Source organism: Nesoenas mayeri (genome assembly GCF_963082525.1).
Source record: "Nesoenas mayeri genome assembly, chromosome: 16".
In the NCBI taxonomy this organism is placed as follows: Eukaryota; Metazoa; Chordata; class Aves; order Columbiformes; family Columbidae; genus Nesoenas; species Nesoenas mayeri.
The window spans coordinates 6,631,403-6,647,269 of record NC_137562.1 but is presented as its reverse complement, the minus strand read 5'-3'; the positions used below and the strand labels follow the sequence as shown (position 1 = coordinate 6,647,269).

Below are 15,867 nucleotides of genomic sequence, written 5' to 3'. Positions count from 1 at the left end.
GCAGGAACACCCAGATGAGGTTACACAGGAAGGTGTCCAGGCGGGTTGGAATGTCTGCACAGAAGGAGACTCCACAACCCCCTGGGCAGCCTGGGCCAGGCTCTGACACCCTCACCGGGAACAAGTTTCTTCTCATATTTCAGTGGAACCTCTTGTGTTCCAGGCTCTAAACTTATTTCCTCGAGCCTGGGAATTCACTAAAAGGAAAAAATGTTTTCCCAATACCAGCTTTAACAGTAGATTTGTATGTTTGTTTTAAATAATATATTTATCCTCATCAAATAATAATGGATTCCTTGTTTCAATTAATTTCATCAAGGAAGGCTCCTGGATTTGGTGGTGGGTGGTTTTTTTGTTTGTTTTGGGGGATTTTTGTTTGTTTTGAGATATAGTAAATATACATATTTTTTTTTCCCCAACAAAATCGGTTTCACTGTCACCTGTCCAAGATACAATTCACAAGGCTGTACCCAAACCAAGGTTTCCAAGGGTTTAATCAAAGGAGATAAGACTCCTTTGTGTTGCAATTTCATAGAAGCAAACCCTAAATCAATTGAATCGACACAGGCTCAGTGAACACCGCATGAATTATATTAATTCAAACTTTCAGCACATTCCAAACATCACCAAGCAAAATACTAACTCTTCCATTTTACTTTTCAGTTTCTATGGGAGACTTGCAGTAGAAATCAATTTGCTATTACAGTGCTTTTAATACAGTCTTTTTTTTTCACATATCACTATCAACTTCTGTTAACAGGGAGCCAGCAGCTCATTTTTGCACACTCACGTACATTTTAATGGAGAAATTCTGTACAAACCAAGAGCTTTACAGGACGTTGTGCAAGGTGCGGAGCCACAGGTTCTTGGGAGCTGCTCCAGCGCCGCTGCTCTGCAGCTTCCCACAGCACTTTGTAAGGAATCGGAGGTTTGATTCAAGCTGAGAAGAAGAATCCAGCCCCCGTGGAGCAGCCCCGGTGCACAGTGTCAGCTTGTCCCGCAGTACAGAGATGATCGCAGCTGGACAAACACAGGGATGAGGTGCATGCAGCTCCTGCTGCTCTATCAGCCACTGTTCAAGCCAAGTTACTCCTCAGTTGCAGTGTCTTTTTTGGGCTTGCACTGCCCCATGGCACAGATGGTACCTGTTCTGTAATACTCCATGTGGAGAGACATCCAAAATGATTTAGAAGCCTGGAAGGCTGTGGGGTTTGTTTTTTTTCTCTTCTCCTGGATATGATCAGATTCAATAAATCATAGCTCAAGTTACACAGGACAGTTGACATCTGAATTGAACCTCTTGCCCCATGCATATTAAAAATGCATTTCCTTGTACAGAATTTGAAGAGAAAATACAGCGCCATTTACCTCAGTGCAGCGAAGACACCACAGGCATTTCAGTGACAGCTGGGGGGGGAGTTACTCTTGATAGAGCAACTTAACTTACATTGTGCTACAGAAAGTTACACTTTTTTTCCCCTCTCAAGATATTTCATGTCACTGCTGCTTTAATTTAATTACAAAGACTATATAGAGACACATAATGGTTCAGTTTATACTTAAAAAAGAGCAATTGACCAATTAGGTTGGAAGTGTTTTATTACTTCTTTGAATTCATTAGCCATGATAAAATGTCAAAAGCACCAAGACAGAAATAAATAACACCATCTCATGTTAGAGAGAAAGTCGCAAATACAGTATATTAAATTATAGCAATATGCTGCTTCACACCGACCGATGCAGACAGCACACTAGGGAGACAGTAGTTATACTCACGATCATTGAAAAGATCTATTACCAGAACAGGGGAGCTGCACACCCACCTACAAACATCATTCTTTATTCCAATTTCCATTATGAGTTTAATCAAGGGTTTGAACCGTCAGGTTTGGAAGTTCACCATCCCCTCTGTCTGGAGGCCACAGGAGTGGTACAAAGCTTTTCACAACAAGCCACAAAGAGCCAAGGCTTTCACACCTTCGCAGTCTGAGCTTTCAGGTCTGTTCCTGCGCCAAGTCAGTCTAAAGCCACATCTTAACTCATCCTTAGTACATCGTAAAGAGAAACTCAGGGCAGGCAACATATGCAACATTAATATCATAATATTATGAAGCTGCACTTTAGGGGCTTTGAGCAGAGCATCTCTGCAAGTTCCTGGGGAGCGCTGTATCCGTCAGAAAATGAAGGAAATAAATTACAGTCTTTGGGGGGGAAAAAAAAAATCCATACAGAAAAGCCATATTAAAATATTAAAGCAAGGCCTCTACAATTGCACACCACTTCAGGCCTGAGTTAAACTGTGTTGTGTTAGATGTCTCTTCTATAGCCTACAGCAAAGTTTTCCACTGAGGAAAACAGTGAAAACAGCCCCAGATTCTCTACTGCGGGCCTGGTAACATGTCATTTGCATGACATGTCTCATAGTCAGTAAAAGAGCACAAACACATCCTAAACAGCATAAACATGTCCTCTGCTTTCATTTGGGGGGAAAAATGAAATCTTCTGTCAAGGAAAATGGATGTAATATATACTCTAGTGAAGTCACTTCTTATACAAAAGTAAACAGCTTATACAACAACTGAAGTATGAAACACCCGAGACCTACTATAGTAGGTCAGCCAGAGCAGAAAGCCAAAAGGAGAATCTCTGGTTTAAGTTTAACTTCACTACTGCTTTACTGTAATGTTTGGACTTTAACTAAAAAAACGGTGCATGAAAAAAAATGCGATCATTCTGGTGAGGAGAAACATGATTACTCACGCTCAGAACATTCTTTAATTAACTAAATGTGTTACAATAGGCCAGTGATTAAATCTTGTTATTTACAAGATCAAGTACTACTCTGATTCTTAGTAATGGTGCAGTATCTAAATTAAGATCACAGGGGTTGGATTACGTTCTGGCTGCAAAAAGCTTTCGTTTTTAGCTCTCTATCCTGTTCTTTGGAATTTCTGAGTCTGGAAGAAAGGAGATGAAGTCAAACATTTTTGTGCCTCGTATTTTGCATCATGATGAATTTCTGTTATCTAGTCCCATGACTCAGTAACATGATTTAAATTTGAAGCCTGTAACAACTGTAACATAAGAATACAGAAGACAACACATTTTTGTTCACAGTAACACTAAGTACTGTGCTCAGTGGTAAACTTCAATTTTGTGATTATTTTTAAGTATTGCGCTTCCAAATACCTCTGCACAGAGCGCCAAATTATCTGTGCGGGGGCAAATTTCCTGACATTTCCCATGTAATCTTTACAAACACCTCACAGATCACCAAACTTGTACTTTGAAGAATTCTACAGAAACATTGCACAGACTTGGCACCACAAGGGCTGATACATTCAATGCAGTTTTCTGGAGTGCAGGTCCATCCATTCACACGGGGGAAAAAGTTCACATCAACTCCAAAAATCAGAAAATGAAGTGAAACCTAGTGTGACTTTACACCGATAAGAACAACAATAAGGACAATTACTACAACAAACAAAATTAAAATAACAAGCATCTTCCGATTCTTCTTTTGATATTGCTCTGCCTATAGGAACATAAAAGAAAGAGTTAATACTTAGATTTCTGTGAAGTTAAAGTGCAGACTGTTGTTTGGTGCAAGTGAAGTACATGTATCTCACAACTGTTCTTAGCTAAGCTGACACTTCATACAACGTATATTGCAAGGAACTCCCACAAAATAACTCTGGTCTGCACCGCAGGCTTCAGTAAAGGGCAGTGTACACTTAAGTGATGTTCATCTGTCTCAAGGAGCTGATATAATATTCCTGTATTATATTTGAAGGACACTAAAATTCACTAATTCATTTTTAATAGGCACTTTTGTTGTACCTGATTCAGTTGTGCCTTTTCATTTTATTTCAAGTAGAACAAAAAAGTCGCTTTCTTGTTTTGTTCTCAGTTTTCTGCTTTATTCCTTCTCTCTTCTAACCACATTTTCTCATTCCTTCCCTCTTTCTCCCAAAGGAATTAAAAGGAGGCGATGTGGAGAAAAAACTCTCCAAAAGCCAAAGGAAAGTCTGCTAATAGAAGCTAAACAAAACAAAACTTGCATTTAATTCTTTTTAAATTAATAAACCTTCAAAATTTAAAGGGCAAAAGATATTAATTTTTCTCCTTTATGGTCCTGGGAAAGTAATTATTCATTATCAGATCTGCTAAAGAGGCGTTTTTGACCTGAAACTATGTAACATGCAACCACTGTGATTATTTACTTAATTAGGCTTTAGGTATCAAAGCCTGACAAAGTATCACAACTGCTGCCAGTTTTCATGTGAAGCAGGAATGGGTAACCAGTGATTCATACCACCAGGCTGCTGCAGTGAATTAACGCAATTCCTGTGGAAGCGCTGTCTCAGTGGGTACTAATAATTATGCCAAGTAAAACAGAAAACTGAAATTATAGATATTAAATCAGAATAAAGTTACCAACAGTATTAGAAACAGCAGGGTATGTGTCTTTGATATAACTATGCAGACCTGTGCGTATACCATCCATGACAGGTGAAAAAACTCCTATGCTGCACTGAAAACAGGTATATATTGCATCAAAAATTCATAATTTAGTCAGCAAGCCAAACAGGGGTTTGCTGACAATTTAACTACCACCAGACTAGAAATAGTGTCCATTCCAACCAATTCATTTATTTCCAGTTCAGTTTGTGCAAATTGCTTGTAATTACTTTAAGCCTTGTTCATCAACACTCAAGGCCTTACTTTAGTGATCCCCAATTTACTTTTATGTATAACAAGAATAAACCTGTAACCAACTTATTTTGCTTTTCCTCAAACAGCACTTTATTGCTGTATTAGAAGTCTACTATAATACAAAGTTGAGTGTGTAGTAATAAGATGTCCATGCTTCCAAACCAGAATGTTTTACCTAAAGGCTTTTGCATAAGTCTCTCACTCTACTTTATTTCCAGCAACAGAAAGACTGAACTGAGCTGACAAGTCAGGACTCAGCTTAAAATCAAAACAAAACAACCACAAAACTCTGTTCTGCTGCCAATTCAAGCTTTTCAGATGCCTATAGGAAAAGCTTCACATGAAAAGCATAAGGTTGGGCCGAACTTCTAACAAGTGTCAGATGGTCAGAGAAAACATTAAAAATTGTTCTTCCTGTTTGCACTATTGAGATAATGTTTTCAAACTAGCGTATTTCCACTGACTGAAATATATATGAAGTAGCCAATAGCCACTCCTATTTCATAAGCGCTGGGCTCTCGAAACAGAGAAGAAATCACAGAGGTCCCACCAGATCAGCAATATAAAGGTCAAAGCCCATTACTTGGATACCCAGAAAGTTATTTAAGAAATTACCATTAGGCATCAAGCAGGATATTAACAGAAGATACATGGAAAGTACCTACTACAGTACAGTTGGACATTTTACACTGTACAGCAATCATTTCTAAAAGGGACAGTGTGAACTGAAAGATGACTGAATGACCTCACAGCTATTAAATTATAAAAGATTATTAGGCTGCTTTGCATATCTAAGCATTCCATGGGCTTACCTTATGTAGCTGTTTTAGACCCTCTTCAGTTTTCATACACGACTGTTCGACATTGTAGTCAATTCTATCTAGAACTGTTCCCTAAATAAAATGGAGAGAATGAGCACCAAATTGAATCTAAATGAACTTCACAAAACAATTACTATTATGAGGAACAGAGTAATTAATGATGTTCACAACAAACAATGAATGAGATATGTAAATGATGAACTTCTACAGGAGACCTCGTTGGGACTTCGTTAAAAGACCTCCTTGCTCAATGACTAAGTGGCAGCTCTGTCACCATCTCACACCACATCCCTTAATAATCACCTCACTTCCAGGCGTCTTGAAGCCTTAACACTACGTGGAATCTGCTATTTCTTACTAACACTGTGATGCCAACGTTACCTGTTCTACTATCATCGCTCCTAAGTCTCTAAATATTTCATTGAGGTCGGAGATTGACTGTACAATCTGACGGATTTCCCGTTCCCGCTCTTCCACCATTAATGTGTTTTGCTCCACCAATGCCAGCTGGTCATCTGTAAAACCCTGTTGAAATAAAGTATTTAGATGTTGAACAGTGTGAAAACACTAGAAATAATTATAAGTATTACAAGATTTCATAACACAATGGTCCTTTTAGAATTTTCTAACAATTACTCTTGCATCTACCCAGAAAGCTGGTGTGACAAAGAACAGAACTGTATTTACAGACCTAGTCCTGGTCAGTCGTGGCACAATTATCTTAACATCACAATGGCAATACCAGTTAGGAAAATGTATCACAAATCTGCAGAAACAGAACTTCCACGTAGCTTGGTGCTCATGGCATACCATTCTGATATTTTCATACTGAAATTAAAGGTACATTAAAAAGTTTCTTTGTATTGAATTTGTGTAATAACATCTTAACTTACTCTGTCGTAAAGCGTATCATCCTCCCCATCATCCATCAGTGGGACTGAGGTGTCAAAGAAGTGTTTGGATCGTTCTTCTCTGTTTTTCATGCCTGTAAAAGACAAACTATGTTTGAGTGTATTTATGCAGACTAAAATCAGAGTCAAAGTAAAGTCTGAAGCACCAAAGAGAAAAGCACAAGAAAAAAATCTGGCTAATAAATGACGAATAGCCGTATCTAAGTTTTAATTGCCACAAATGCTATTTAGCAAAACATAACAAGTTCAACTCTGATTAAATCAGCGATTTTAAGTGATTACGTTCCACAAAGTTAAAAAACAGCTAAGTTAAAAGCACTAAAGTGCAATGACTCTAGGCTATTTTCTAACAAATTCCCTTAGGAACATCCCTTGTCTGAACTATGATATATCAAGTTCCACTTGTGTCATTTATACCACAAGAAAAAGAAATATTAGTATTAAATTTGAAGACCAAGTTTTTGTGGGGTTTTTTACAAGACTATTTTAATCTTACTTAGCTGAAAACAGCACTGCAAACAATTTTAGATTTTTAAACAGAAGATATTCCATTTCTGATCTATTTACAGATGCAGAATTTTATCACAGATTACCTTTTAATCTATCACAGAGTATCAATCAACAGCAGGTATCATGTCTGAGGACCAACAGCTGCTTCGACCAGTGTAACAGAAGCAGCTTTGAAGACCACAGCTTGAGAAGCAATTATGCATTCAAAATGTGGACAGATATAATGCACTGGTTTAATTGATACATTTAACCATGACACTTCTCTTTAGCAACATGAAATAGAGAGGCAGAGTAAACCAGTTCGAACATGGGTTGTGAACCAGAAACTCCCAAATTCTAACCTCCACTCTGCTACACTCCTGGTGTTCCTGTGTGCATCACTTGACCTTTCTGTGCTTCAGTTTTCCCAACCAAGAAAATAAGCGCACTTAATTAGTGCTTTCCACAGGAGCCCGTGTATTACTGTATCTCTTATGCTTACGTTTGAGATAGTCAGACTGTGCGTGCCTAAAGTTGGTGGATAGATCCTGAAGGGACTGTGCTAAGGAAGACACTACATTCCTGAGAACACGAGCTTCTTGTTCTGTACAACTACGTGACCTGCTCTGCAAGACCTGGACTGCTCTCTGACATCTGTGAAATAACTGAGAAAACAATTTCATTAGTAAAAAAAAATACAGCAACACACACTTGAAATATCACATTGCAGAAGCTCCAAATGGAACTAATATTTTGATTTCTAGATTTTATAAATGAATTCCTTATTGCCCAAAGCAGCGTTGAAAAAGGTCTGGAAATACAGATGAACGAACAAAAAGCTAACAGCATAGCAGAGTAACACAACTACTGCTGGCCAAAGACACTTGTTTCATTATAACTGCTTGGACTGGAAGCCTTAGAAAATATATCTGTATTTCTCTGTGACACTTGTAAATTATTTTTATTAACTCTCCCAATCCTATTCCAAGTAGGAAAGCAAAAGTTAAGTAAAAGAACAGGGAGGTTAAGTAACTTCTTGAGATGTTCACCGAGACAGAATCACAGACTGGTTGGGGTTGGAAGTGACCTCTGGAGATCATCTTGTCCAACTCACCTGCTAAAGCAGGCAGACAGTGAGCGCAGTACCGAGCACAGAGCCCAGGACTCCTGGCTCATTTCAAGACTGAAGGCAAGAGAAAAGCTGTGCTCAAAGGAAAGCCCTGCCTTACCACCATGCGTTATACATACGTCAAATTGCAGGCTGAGAACTGAAAGCAGTCTGTACCTGTGTGATCTCTTGGGTTGTTATTTCTATTGCCCGTTCTTCTTCACTGCTGTCATCCAGCGTTGGTCTGTTTAGATGTTTATCATGAAGACTGGCCAATTCTTTCATCTTCTGTTTAACCCTGGCAATATCATACTGAATCTAAAACAGAAAGCCCAACAAAGAAAGGGAAGTGACTAATGTTTCAGAGGAAAAGGTTCTGAAAAATGCTAGATGAAAATAATTGAAAGAAAACTGTATAACACAGAGCACACTAAAGATCATGTGAAAACAATACAAAGAGCTAAGTAGTAACTGAGTACTCTCATATACTTTGAATTTGCTATTTTTTAAATCTACTCTTGTTAGTCTTAGGCAAATCTGCTGTTTTCAAATACACTTCATTAAATTGGTATAATATTATCATTATATAATTAATATCATAGTAAGAAGGTTTAGCCAACTTCCAAAAATATAAATGAAAATTCAGGTCACACCTTCAACTCTGTCAAACATTGGATAGCCTGAACTTAACTGTAAAAGTTAAATGACATACGCTCAAACAAGTCATTAAAAGTAAATCTGTAAGGATGATTATTATAATAGTAAAAAGGAGACCAATCACCTTTCTGCACAACAGGTTCTATAAGCACAAACTGATGGGCCGCCATGTGCTCTGAGAGTACATTTTAGAAGGCTTTTCTGAAAGTCAGGAATAGCTTCATGCTCCAAATACTGGAAAAGGTTTTTAATGGGATTCCTCCTGAATTATTCCCTTGTATTGTCCAAATACTTCCATAACGTGAAAGGCATCAATACTGCATAGGCACAAAAAATTCTCCTGCTAGAACATACCAACACTTTGTGTTTTCACCATTTTAGGGTCTATTCAACCAGAACCCTCAAAGGATTCAAAGAGAAGTGCTATTTTTTTGTACCCTTCCTTCTCTGTTTCAAACTGAAAACAACTTTGTTAAGAGCTTCAAGACCTTTCTGCAGCCTCAAGTCTAAGCGCTCGGCAATAGCATGTCTGTCCTAATGGTCCCAGCATACCGTTAATACTGGGCTCCCATTGACAATGCAAACCCAGTCTTCTGGAATTTCTGGCCCTAGATAATCTCCCTTTATTTGAATTGCAATATAGCCTTCAAGATGAGTCACAGCTTGCCTGATACTCTCCTCTAAACAAGGTTGTCAATTTAGAAAACATTTATTCTTTTCTTCTTCTAATACTACTTCTATGATAAAAATGTAGAGCCCTGACAATGTACCTGACAACACTAATAAATTCCTGCATGAGAAATCCAACTCCGTGTTGGATTTGCCACACAACTTACTTCGTCTGCTCCATCAACCCATTTGGGAGGTAAGCGTTTTGTTACTCCAATTGCTGCTTCGGGATCTAAACTTATTCCCGACACCAGTGCCATACGATCATCTGCAAGCTACAGAAGACAAAAAAAGACAGCAAATTCATTTTACTCAAATTGGATCCAAAACATTGAATACAAGGGAAGAGCACATGCATGCCTTGCCATAAAAATTAACCTCAAAAAAAGAAGTGTTTGCACACAATGAAGGTGTGATCAAGCTTCACATCTCCTGCTTTGCCCCTATACGCTCATGAGCGACATTCTCCTACCTCCTAAAGGATCTGAGAGATGAAATATGCTCTCAGAATCAATTCTTAGCAGAGTTCCAAGGAGAACAAGGAATTATCCTATTGGTACATGTCATATTGGACAATGATTCACAGCCAAGGGATCCCAAATCAATAACAAAGCAGGGTTTATATTTGGCCAGGTAAATCTGAAAATCTCATTTGGAAAAATCTCCCAAATAGAAGTGTTTATTTTATCTTGAAGAAATACAAATAGTAACCCATGATTGTTCTCAAACAACATTGTATTTAGCCAGACACTCAGCTACTAGGCAGCTGAGGAACACTTGCAAACTGACATGCAACTAAAATTGTTAAATTAATTTAATGGAAATTAAAAGGTGCTAAACAAAAGCAGCCAAGGCAGTGACCAATCCACTCCTCCTTATATCGCCATGACACATGCTTGCTGCTTCAGCTATTTGGTTGTACAACTTATGCAGAGCATACAAAATAGTGAATAGCTTCATTGTACAGAGTCTCTATATCCCATATGTATGCAATAAGTCAGACTAGTTTATATATGTGTCTATTAACAATGTAACTTTACATCACTAAATCCTTGGCTTCTCTATGCAGCCTTGTCCTACTGTACACAGAGACACCTCATTCTATATAATGAAATGTAATAAACTAGCTGAAAAAAGAAAGGAACATTTTAGCTCAATGATGAACACCTGATGCACCATGGCAGAACATGCGAAAAACAATACCTCATCCAGCTCCTGAAGTGATTTGTGGATCCCATCGGCCCCATCCAGTTAGAGACAGCAAAAGATAAAATGGAGAAAAAACAAAAGAGACATAGGGCAGATATAGGGTATGGTCAGTTGAGAAAATACTAATTTATTTTTAAGCGTGATGGTTTACCAAGAACAAAACAAACTGGCTTTTAAAACACGGCTCTTCAATAAATACAGCATGATATTGTACTTTTGAAGTCAGCATATTGCTTGATGCACAAACTTTAAAAGAATATTTCAGTTGCTTGGTAAACAGAAAGAACATAAGAGATCAAGTTAAGAGCCTGGCTCGTTTTCCAAAGTAACTGCACAGTGAAGTTTCTAGTTACTAAAATCTCAGGTAGAAAAACTGCAATAGAATATATTGAAGTGTGACAGCAAGGGCAATGTGACTGCAGTATTCAGCACCCACTGGTGAGTTCAAAGGTTGGATTACAATTGGGAGATGCACATCCAAGCTTTTAAAAGACATTGATTGACAAGCACTCCAGTTATCACAGGATAAGACAGACAATAAAGACAAAAAGCAAAAGCAGATGTAGCATACTCTCACTTATGTACACAGTTTAGTTACGCTCCAGTTTCAGCTAACATCAATCCTACATGCATCTGAAAAAATACAAAAGGCAACATATCTGCACCTTCTCTATTTGCCAGTCTTTGTACTGTAAAGGGTATGTGTGAGCAACAGGATGTATCACTGGAAGATCAATAAATCAGGCATGTCAGAGCTAAACCAAGGATTAAATACTTGTGGTTTAACAAAGCAGCACACTTCAACTAACGATCTCTTATCCTATACCAAGCTTCTGAAATAGGACTACGCTGTTAAGAATGCTGCTTTGATTATCTGTGTTTAAGGAGTGGCCGAATGTCCACATGAGAACGCATCTTCCAGGGCGGAACACAATTTTTGACGGAGAGCTCTCATAGTAGAGGATTTCTTCAGGAGAAGCCTGGAGAGTCAAGTAAGGTTAAACCAAAGTAGGATGCGCTAGAGTTTGCAGCGCTGCCCTGCTGGCACACAGCAGCGCTGCTCTGGGGACAGCACCCACAGGAAAGGGAATTCACTGCAGCTCTGCCAGGGACGGGCACCTTCGACATACGAAATGAAAATAGCTCATACTACTGTCTTCACACTGCTTGCTAACAGTTCAGTGGATGAAGTGAGTCAATGGCTCAACTTTGGTCCTGGTAGGCACTCGAGAGTTCTGTAGTTACTACAAGTGCACAGTCACTGTTGGCTTTGATTGCACTTGAATGAGCACCCTAACCAATAGCTTCAATTAATGGTAACACTGTAAATAAACATTTTTGCAAGTGCTAAGTGTTATTGCACTCGCTGTTGAGTAAAAGTGTAGTTTCACTGCTCAGTACACTGTGAGTTTAAGCTGCCACTATCTTTCCTATGTGATATTTAAAAAAAACCCAAGGATCTAAAATAAAGTTATATTGATATTGGGAAAAAAAAAATGTTAACAAGAACTAAAGGCAGCACAAAATTAAACCTGTACCATACACATTACTATTGACATTTCCTGTTCTACAAATGCAATTTAACACATAGCTTGTCAGACACAGGTGTAATAAAGTTAACAAGAGACAAAGACAATTCAACAGCAACTCATCAGATGAAATAAAATTTGCAGCACTAAGCACTGCTTTCCCTAGCAAAAATGCATTAACGCAAAGCAATTTAGAATGATCAGACTGCCAGCAGATATTCACTGGCGCCTGTTATAAATAAATGATAAGTTTGAACAGGAAAAACCTCAGTAGAGCTGAGCTGCCCAGCACAGCCTGACTAGCTCCAAACTTAGAGAAAGCTGCATAAACTGTCTCTGAACAAATGACTTTTTGAAGTTTCTGCAATGGTGACTTACACTAGAATCTACTGGCTTCCCTCTCTCACAGATGACTTTTGGTATTATTTGTATTTAGGAGAAAGAAAATAAAAAGGGCAATGGACATCAAACTATGGAAAAATTCAAGCAATGAGAATAATCTACACCAGAGTATTTAACAGTGCCCACACTTAAGTGAATAGAAGAGTTCTGCCCTATGAAATAACTCAGGTACTTCTCTTTGGGGAAAGGAGGCATCAAAAAGTACAATGGACAAAACCCCCTCATATCAATGCTAACATGAGGTTATTAGAATAACTGTATTTATTACTCATGAAGTGAACAGAGACATGATCAGCACAGTGACAGATCTCTTCTACTCACTTTACATGAGGTAGGAGGAAAAAGGATCAATGCGGGGGGGAAGGCGAGAGGGATAAGAACAGAGGCCGGGGGGGCTGAGGAGAGGGGCCGGAGAAGGGGAGCTGGGGACACCGGGGGGGACTCGGGGAAGGCGGGAGGGCCCGGGGGGGGTCTCGGGGAAGGCGGGAGGGCCCGGGGGGGCACTCGGAGAAGGCGGGAGGGCCCGGGGGGGACTCGGGGAAGGCGGGAGGGTCGGGGGGGACTCGGGGAAGGCGGGAGGCCCGGGAGGCGGGCACGGCGCGGCTGCCCGGCGGGTACGGTAGGATGAAGGGAGGAGACTCACCGCAGCAGCCATGCTACGTGAACTCAGAGGGCTGGAGGAGCCGTAACTACTCACTTGCTCGGCCAGCAGCTGCCGGCTCTGCACCGCGTTGTTCCGCAACAACAAGAACGCGTCCGTTAGACGCCGGGTGGCCATGGCCTATCGCCCCGGGGCCCCCCGCCCCGGGGCCGCTCCGCGCCTCGCTGCCGGGCCCTCGGCCCAAGCTCAGCCCGGCGCCCGCGGGCAGAGGCGGCGGCCGCTCCGGTGGGCGCTCAGAGGGCCCGGGCGGAGGCCGCCAGCGCCGGGTCCCCCCGCCCGCCGGCCCCGTCCATCCCTCCCGGATCCCAGCGCAGCGCCGGCCGCGGCCCCGCTCACTTCCGCGTTGTGCATCGCTCGGCGCCTTCCCCCGCCCCGCTCCGCCCGGGCCCGCCGGCCGCTGCACCAACGTTCCGGCCCCTCATGGGGCCGGGGGGCAGCAAAACCCCATGTTTCACTCAAGCGGCTGCGAAACCCCCTTAGGACTGACAGACCCCAACCCTCTCCCGACCATAACACAGCGCTGTGGAGGCCGTTGTGGTGGTTCCCCATAAGGAGGGGCAGGTGTGGGCCCTGGGAACACGGCAGCGCCCCTGTCCCACACCTGCCCCAGCCCCCTGGCCAGAGCCCGGCCATTCTTTGCTGAGGAAAATTGACAAAACGGCTTTGTACAGCGAAGCCCTGACATTTTCACACCGTTTTCAGCTAACCCACTCCTTCTCACTGTTGTGAAGCATCCTCAAAAGCATAACTTTCGTTCAAAGCAAAATACTGTAGTATGGCATTGGTATGGTGGATTCTCTTTTCCTTTTGTTTTCTTTTGAATCCTGCACTGTCCCCCTAAATTCAATGAATTTTCTATTTTCAAAAACAAACAAACAAACCTCCCACAGGTCTTTTTGCTGGCTTCAACCAGTCAAAAATCAGGATATTCCCTGAAAATGAACAAACTGTTTAAAACGACACCATTGGGTTTGACTTTCTGAAAGAAGCTTTAGAATAAGTCGGACTGCAATGATTTATTGCCCTGCTGCTCTGTTGGGCTGGCCTGGCTCCCCCTGCACGTGGTGGGGTTTGGGGTCCACCCCGCCAGGTCTGCGCCTCGTACCCACACCCCAAGGGACGTCCAAAATGTCCCTTGTGAAAACAGCAGCGGCCGTGGCCCAGCATGGCCGGGCACCTGCTGCACGCTGGTCGTCAGGAGACTCCCTGCCTTAGATTCTCAAAAACTACCCCCCAAAACAACTGGTATTTACACATATGGTAGGAACAGCGACTATAATCACAACCACATTTTTTTTCTGGAAATCTGTTTTATCTAACCACCTCAGCAAACTTGTACAGTGAGAAATAGGAAAAAGTATTCCTTTGCTATCGTTTTCTCGAGCAGCCCTTCTCCCTCAGCGGGAGAGCCACGAAACTTGGAATTTAGCAAAGAAATCAGCTCCAGTCCTACAAGGACCAACACACACGTTTCATTTTTTTGTGGTCTGGTGAAACCTGTTTTCATTTTGGCTGCCTGACAGAGGCTTTAAAAATATATGTATATACTTCATTTCTTCATGCTAATTTTTAATCTACCATAACCATTTTTTTATTCTCTGAGAGGAGTTTCAGCTCATGGTGTTCCAGCTTTCTCTTGGCACTGCTGCTGTGGCTGTAGGTCGAGAGGAATTTCTCCACCATCCACGGTCTCCCCACAATCTGGACATGTGAACAGAGAAAAGCCGTTGGAGTATCTGACAGGGTGGGATGGCAAACGTGAACCCAACGGGAAGCTTAATGTGCTGCAAGTTGGTACACACCAGCAATTAATGTTTTTTACTTCCTGATTTTTGACAGCTTAAGAAGGTTTGAATGGTGGGCAGGATTGGAATTTAAGCAGAGAGTTTAAAAAGTATTTGGGCCTTGTACACAGAGGGATAAAACTCTGTGAGGAAGGGGTCCAGACCTAGCGTGGTGAATAACCACTTCAAAGCAGGTATTAGGAATAAGCAAAGGGAGTAGAAGGAATGGGGAAAAGGATTAATCAAAGAAAACTACGTCTTAGAAGTTGGGAAGTGTAGGCATAAAGGGAAAAGTGCCAGAAGCAAAGCTGAGTTAGACCTTGCCAGGGAAACTAAAACAAATAGCAACATATTCTTCAGGCACACATACCAGGAGATAAAGGAAGAAGAGGTAGAGGTGATGAAAGGGGGAAAGGCAGGACACATGCATAATATATAGTGGAAATGTACATAGAGGAAATGAATGCATGGAGACAGAAATTATCTCATACAAGTGGAACAAAACATAAAGATCGTAATGCAAAAACATTTTGGATTGTATGATCATAGTAGGTCCCTTTCAACTGAAATGTTCTGATTTCTGGCCCAGACATCTAACAGCACTGGCCTATCGTATTATATTTGGCTGTGTAACAGCATCACTGCAGGAGCAATACAGCGCAATCTGAGAGCAGGAAAAATTGTTTCGGTATTTAAAAGCAGGAAAAACAATTGAAGTCTGATCCAAATAACATACAAGACTTTTGGATAAGTTTAGAAGAAAAGAATAGTACCAGACGTGATGGCAGATAGAAATGGGCTAAAATACAACATGCATTTCTTGAAGGTGGATAGCGCTAGACTAACCTGATGACTTTGTAAGATAATTAGTTTTCTAAACAGAGAAAAGATAGGAGATCTGTTCTGTCTGG

At 41.0% G+C, this 15,867-nt stretch overlaps 1 protein-coding gene across 2 annotated transcripts; it reads right to left on the bottom strand.

The window, feature by feature from the left end:
• Positions 1–637: 637 nt before the first annotated feature.
• On the bottom strand, positions 638–13,502 carry STX16 (syntaxin 16). Of its 2 annotated transcripts, none has more exons than XM_080354515.1 (8): positions 13,155–13,502; positions 9,539–9,646; positions 8,223–8,363; positions 7,440–7,602; positions 6,431–6,522; positions 5,919–6,062; positions 5,529–5,609; positions 638–3,535 (listed from the first exon to the last, which is right to left on the bottom strand). In XM_080354515.1, exons 1-8 carry the CDS (start codon positions 13,287–13,289, stop codon positions 3,431–3,433), a joined length of 969 nt encoding a protein of 322 aa, XP_080210641.1. In that variant the 5' UTR covers positions 13,290–13,502; the 3' UTR covers positions 638–3,430. The 2 variants fall into 2 exon arrangements, with proteins under 2 accessions (XP_080210641.1, XP_080210642.1); XM_080354516.1 differs by lacking the exon at positions 638–3,535 and adding an exon at positions 3,916–4,041.
• Between the last annotated feature and the right edge of the window lie 2,365 nt (positions 13,503–15,867).

Coding starts and splice junctions, on each gene's coding strand:
- STX16 (XM_080354515.1), bottom strand. CDS start 13,289: ATGGCCACCCGGCGTCTAACGGACGCGTTCTTGTTGTTGCGGAACAAC. Junction 6,523..7,439: donor ACAGTCTGACTATCTCAAAC/GTAAGCATAAGA, acceptor TGTCTTTTACAG/GCATGAAAAACAGAGAAGAA. Junction 3,536..5,528: donor GTCTAAAACAGCTACATAAG/GTAAGCCCATGG, acceptor ATGTTCCTATAG/GCAGAGCAATATCAAAAGAA.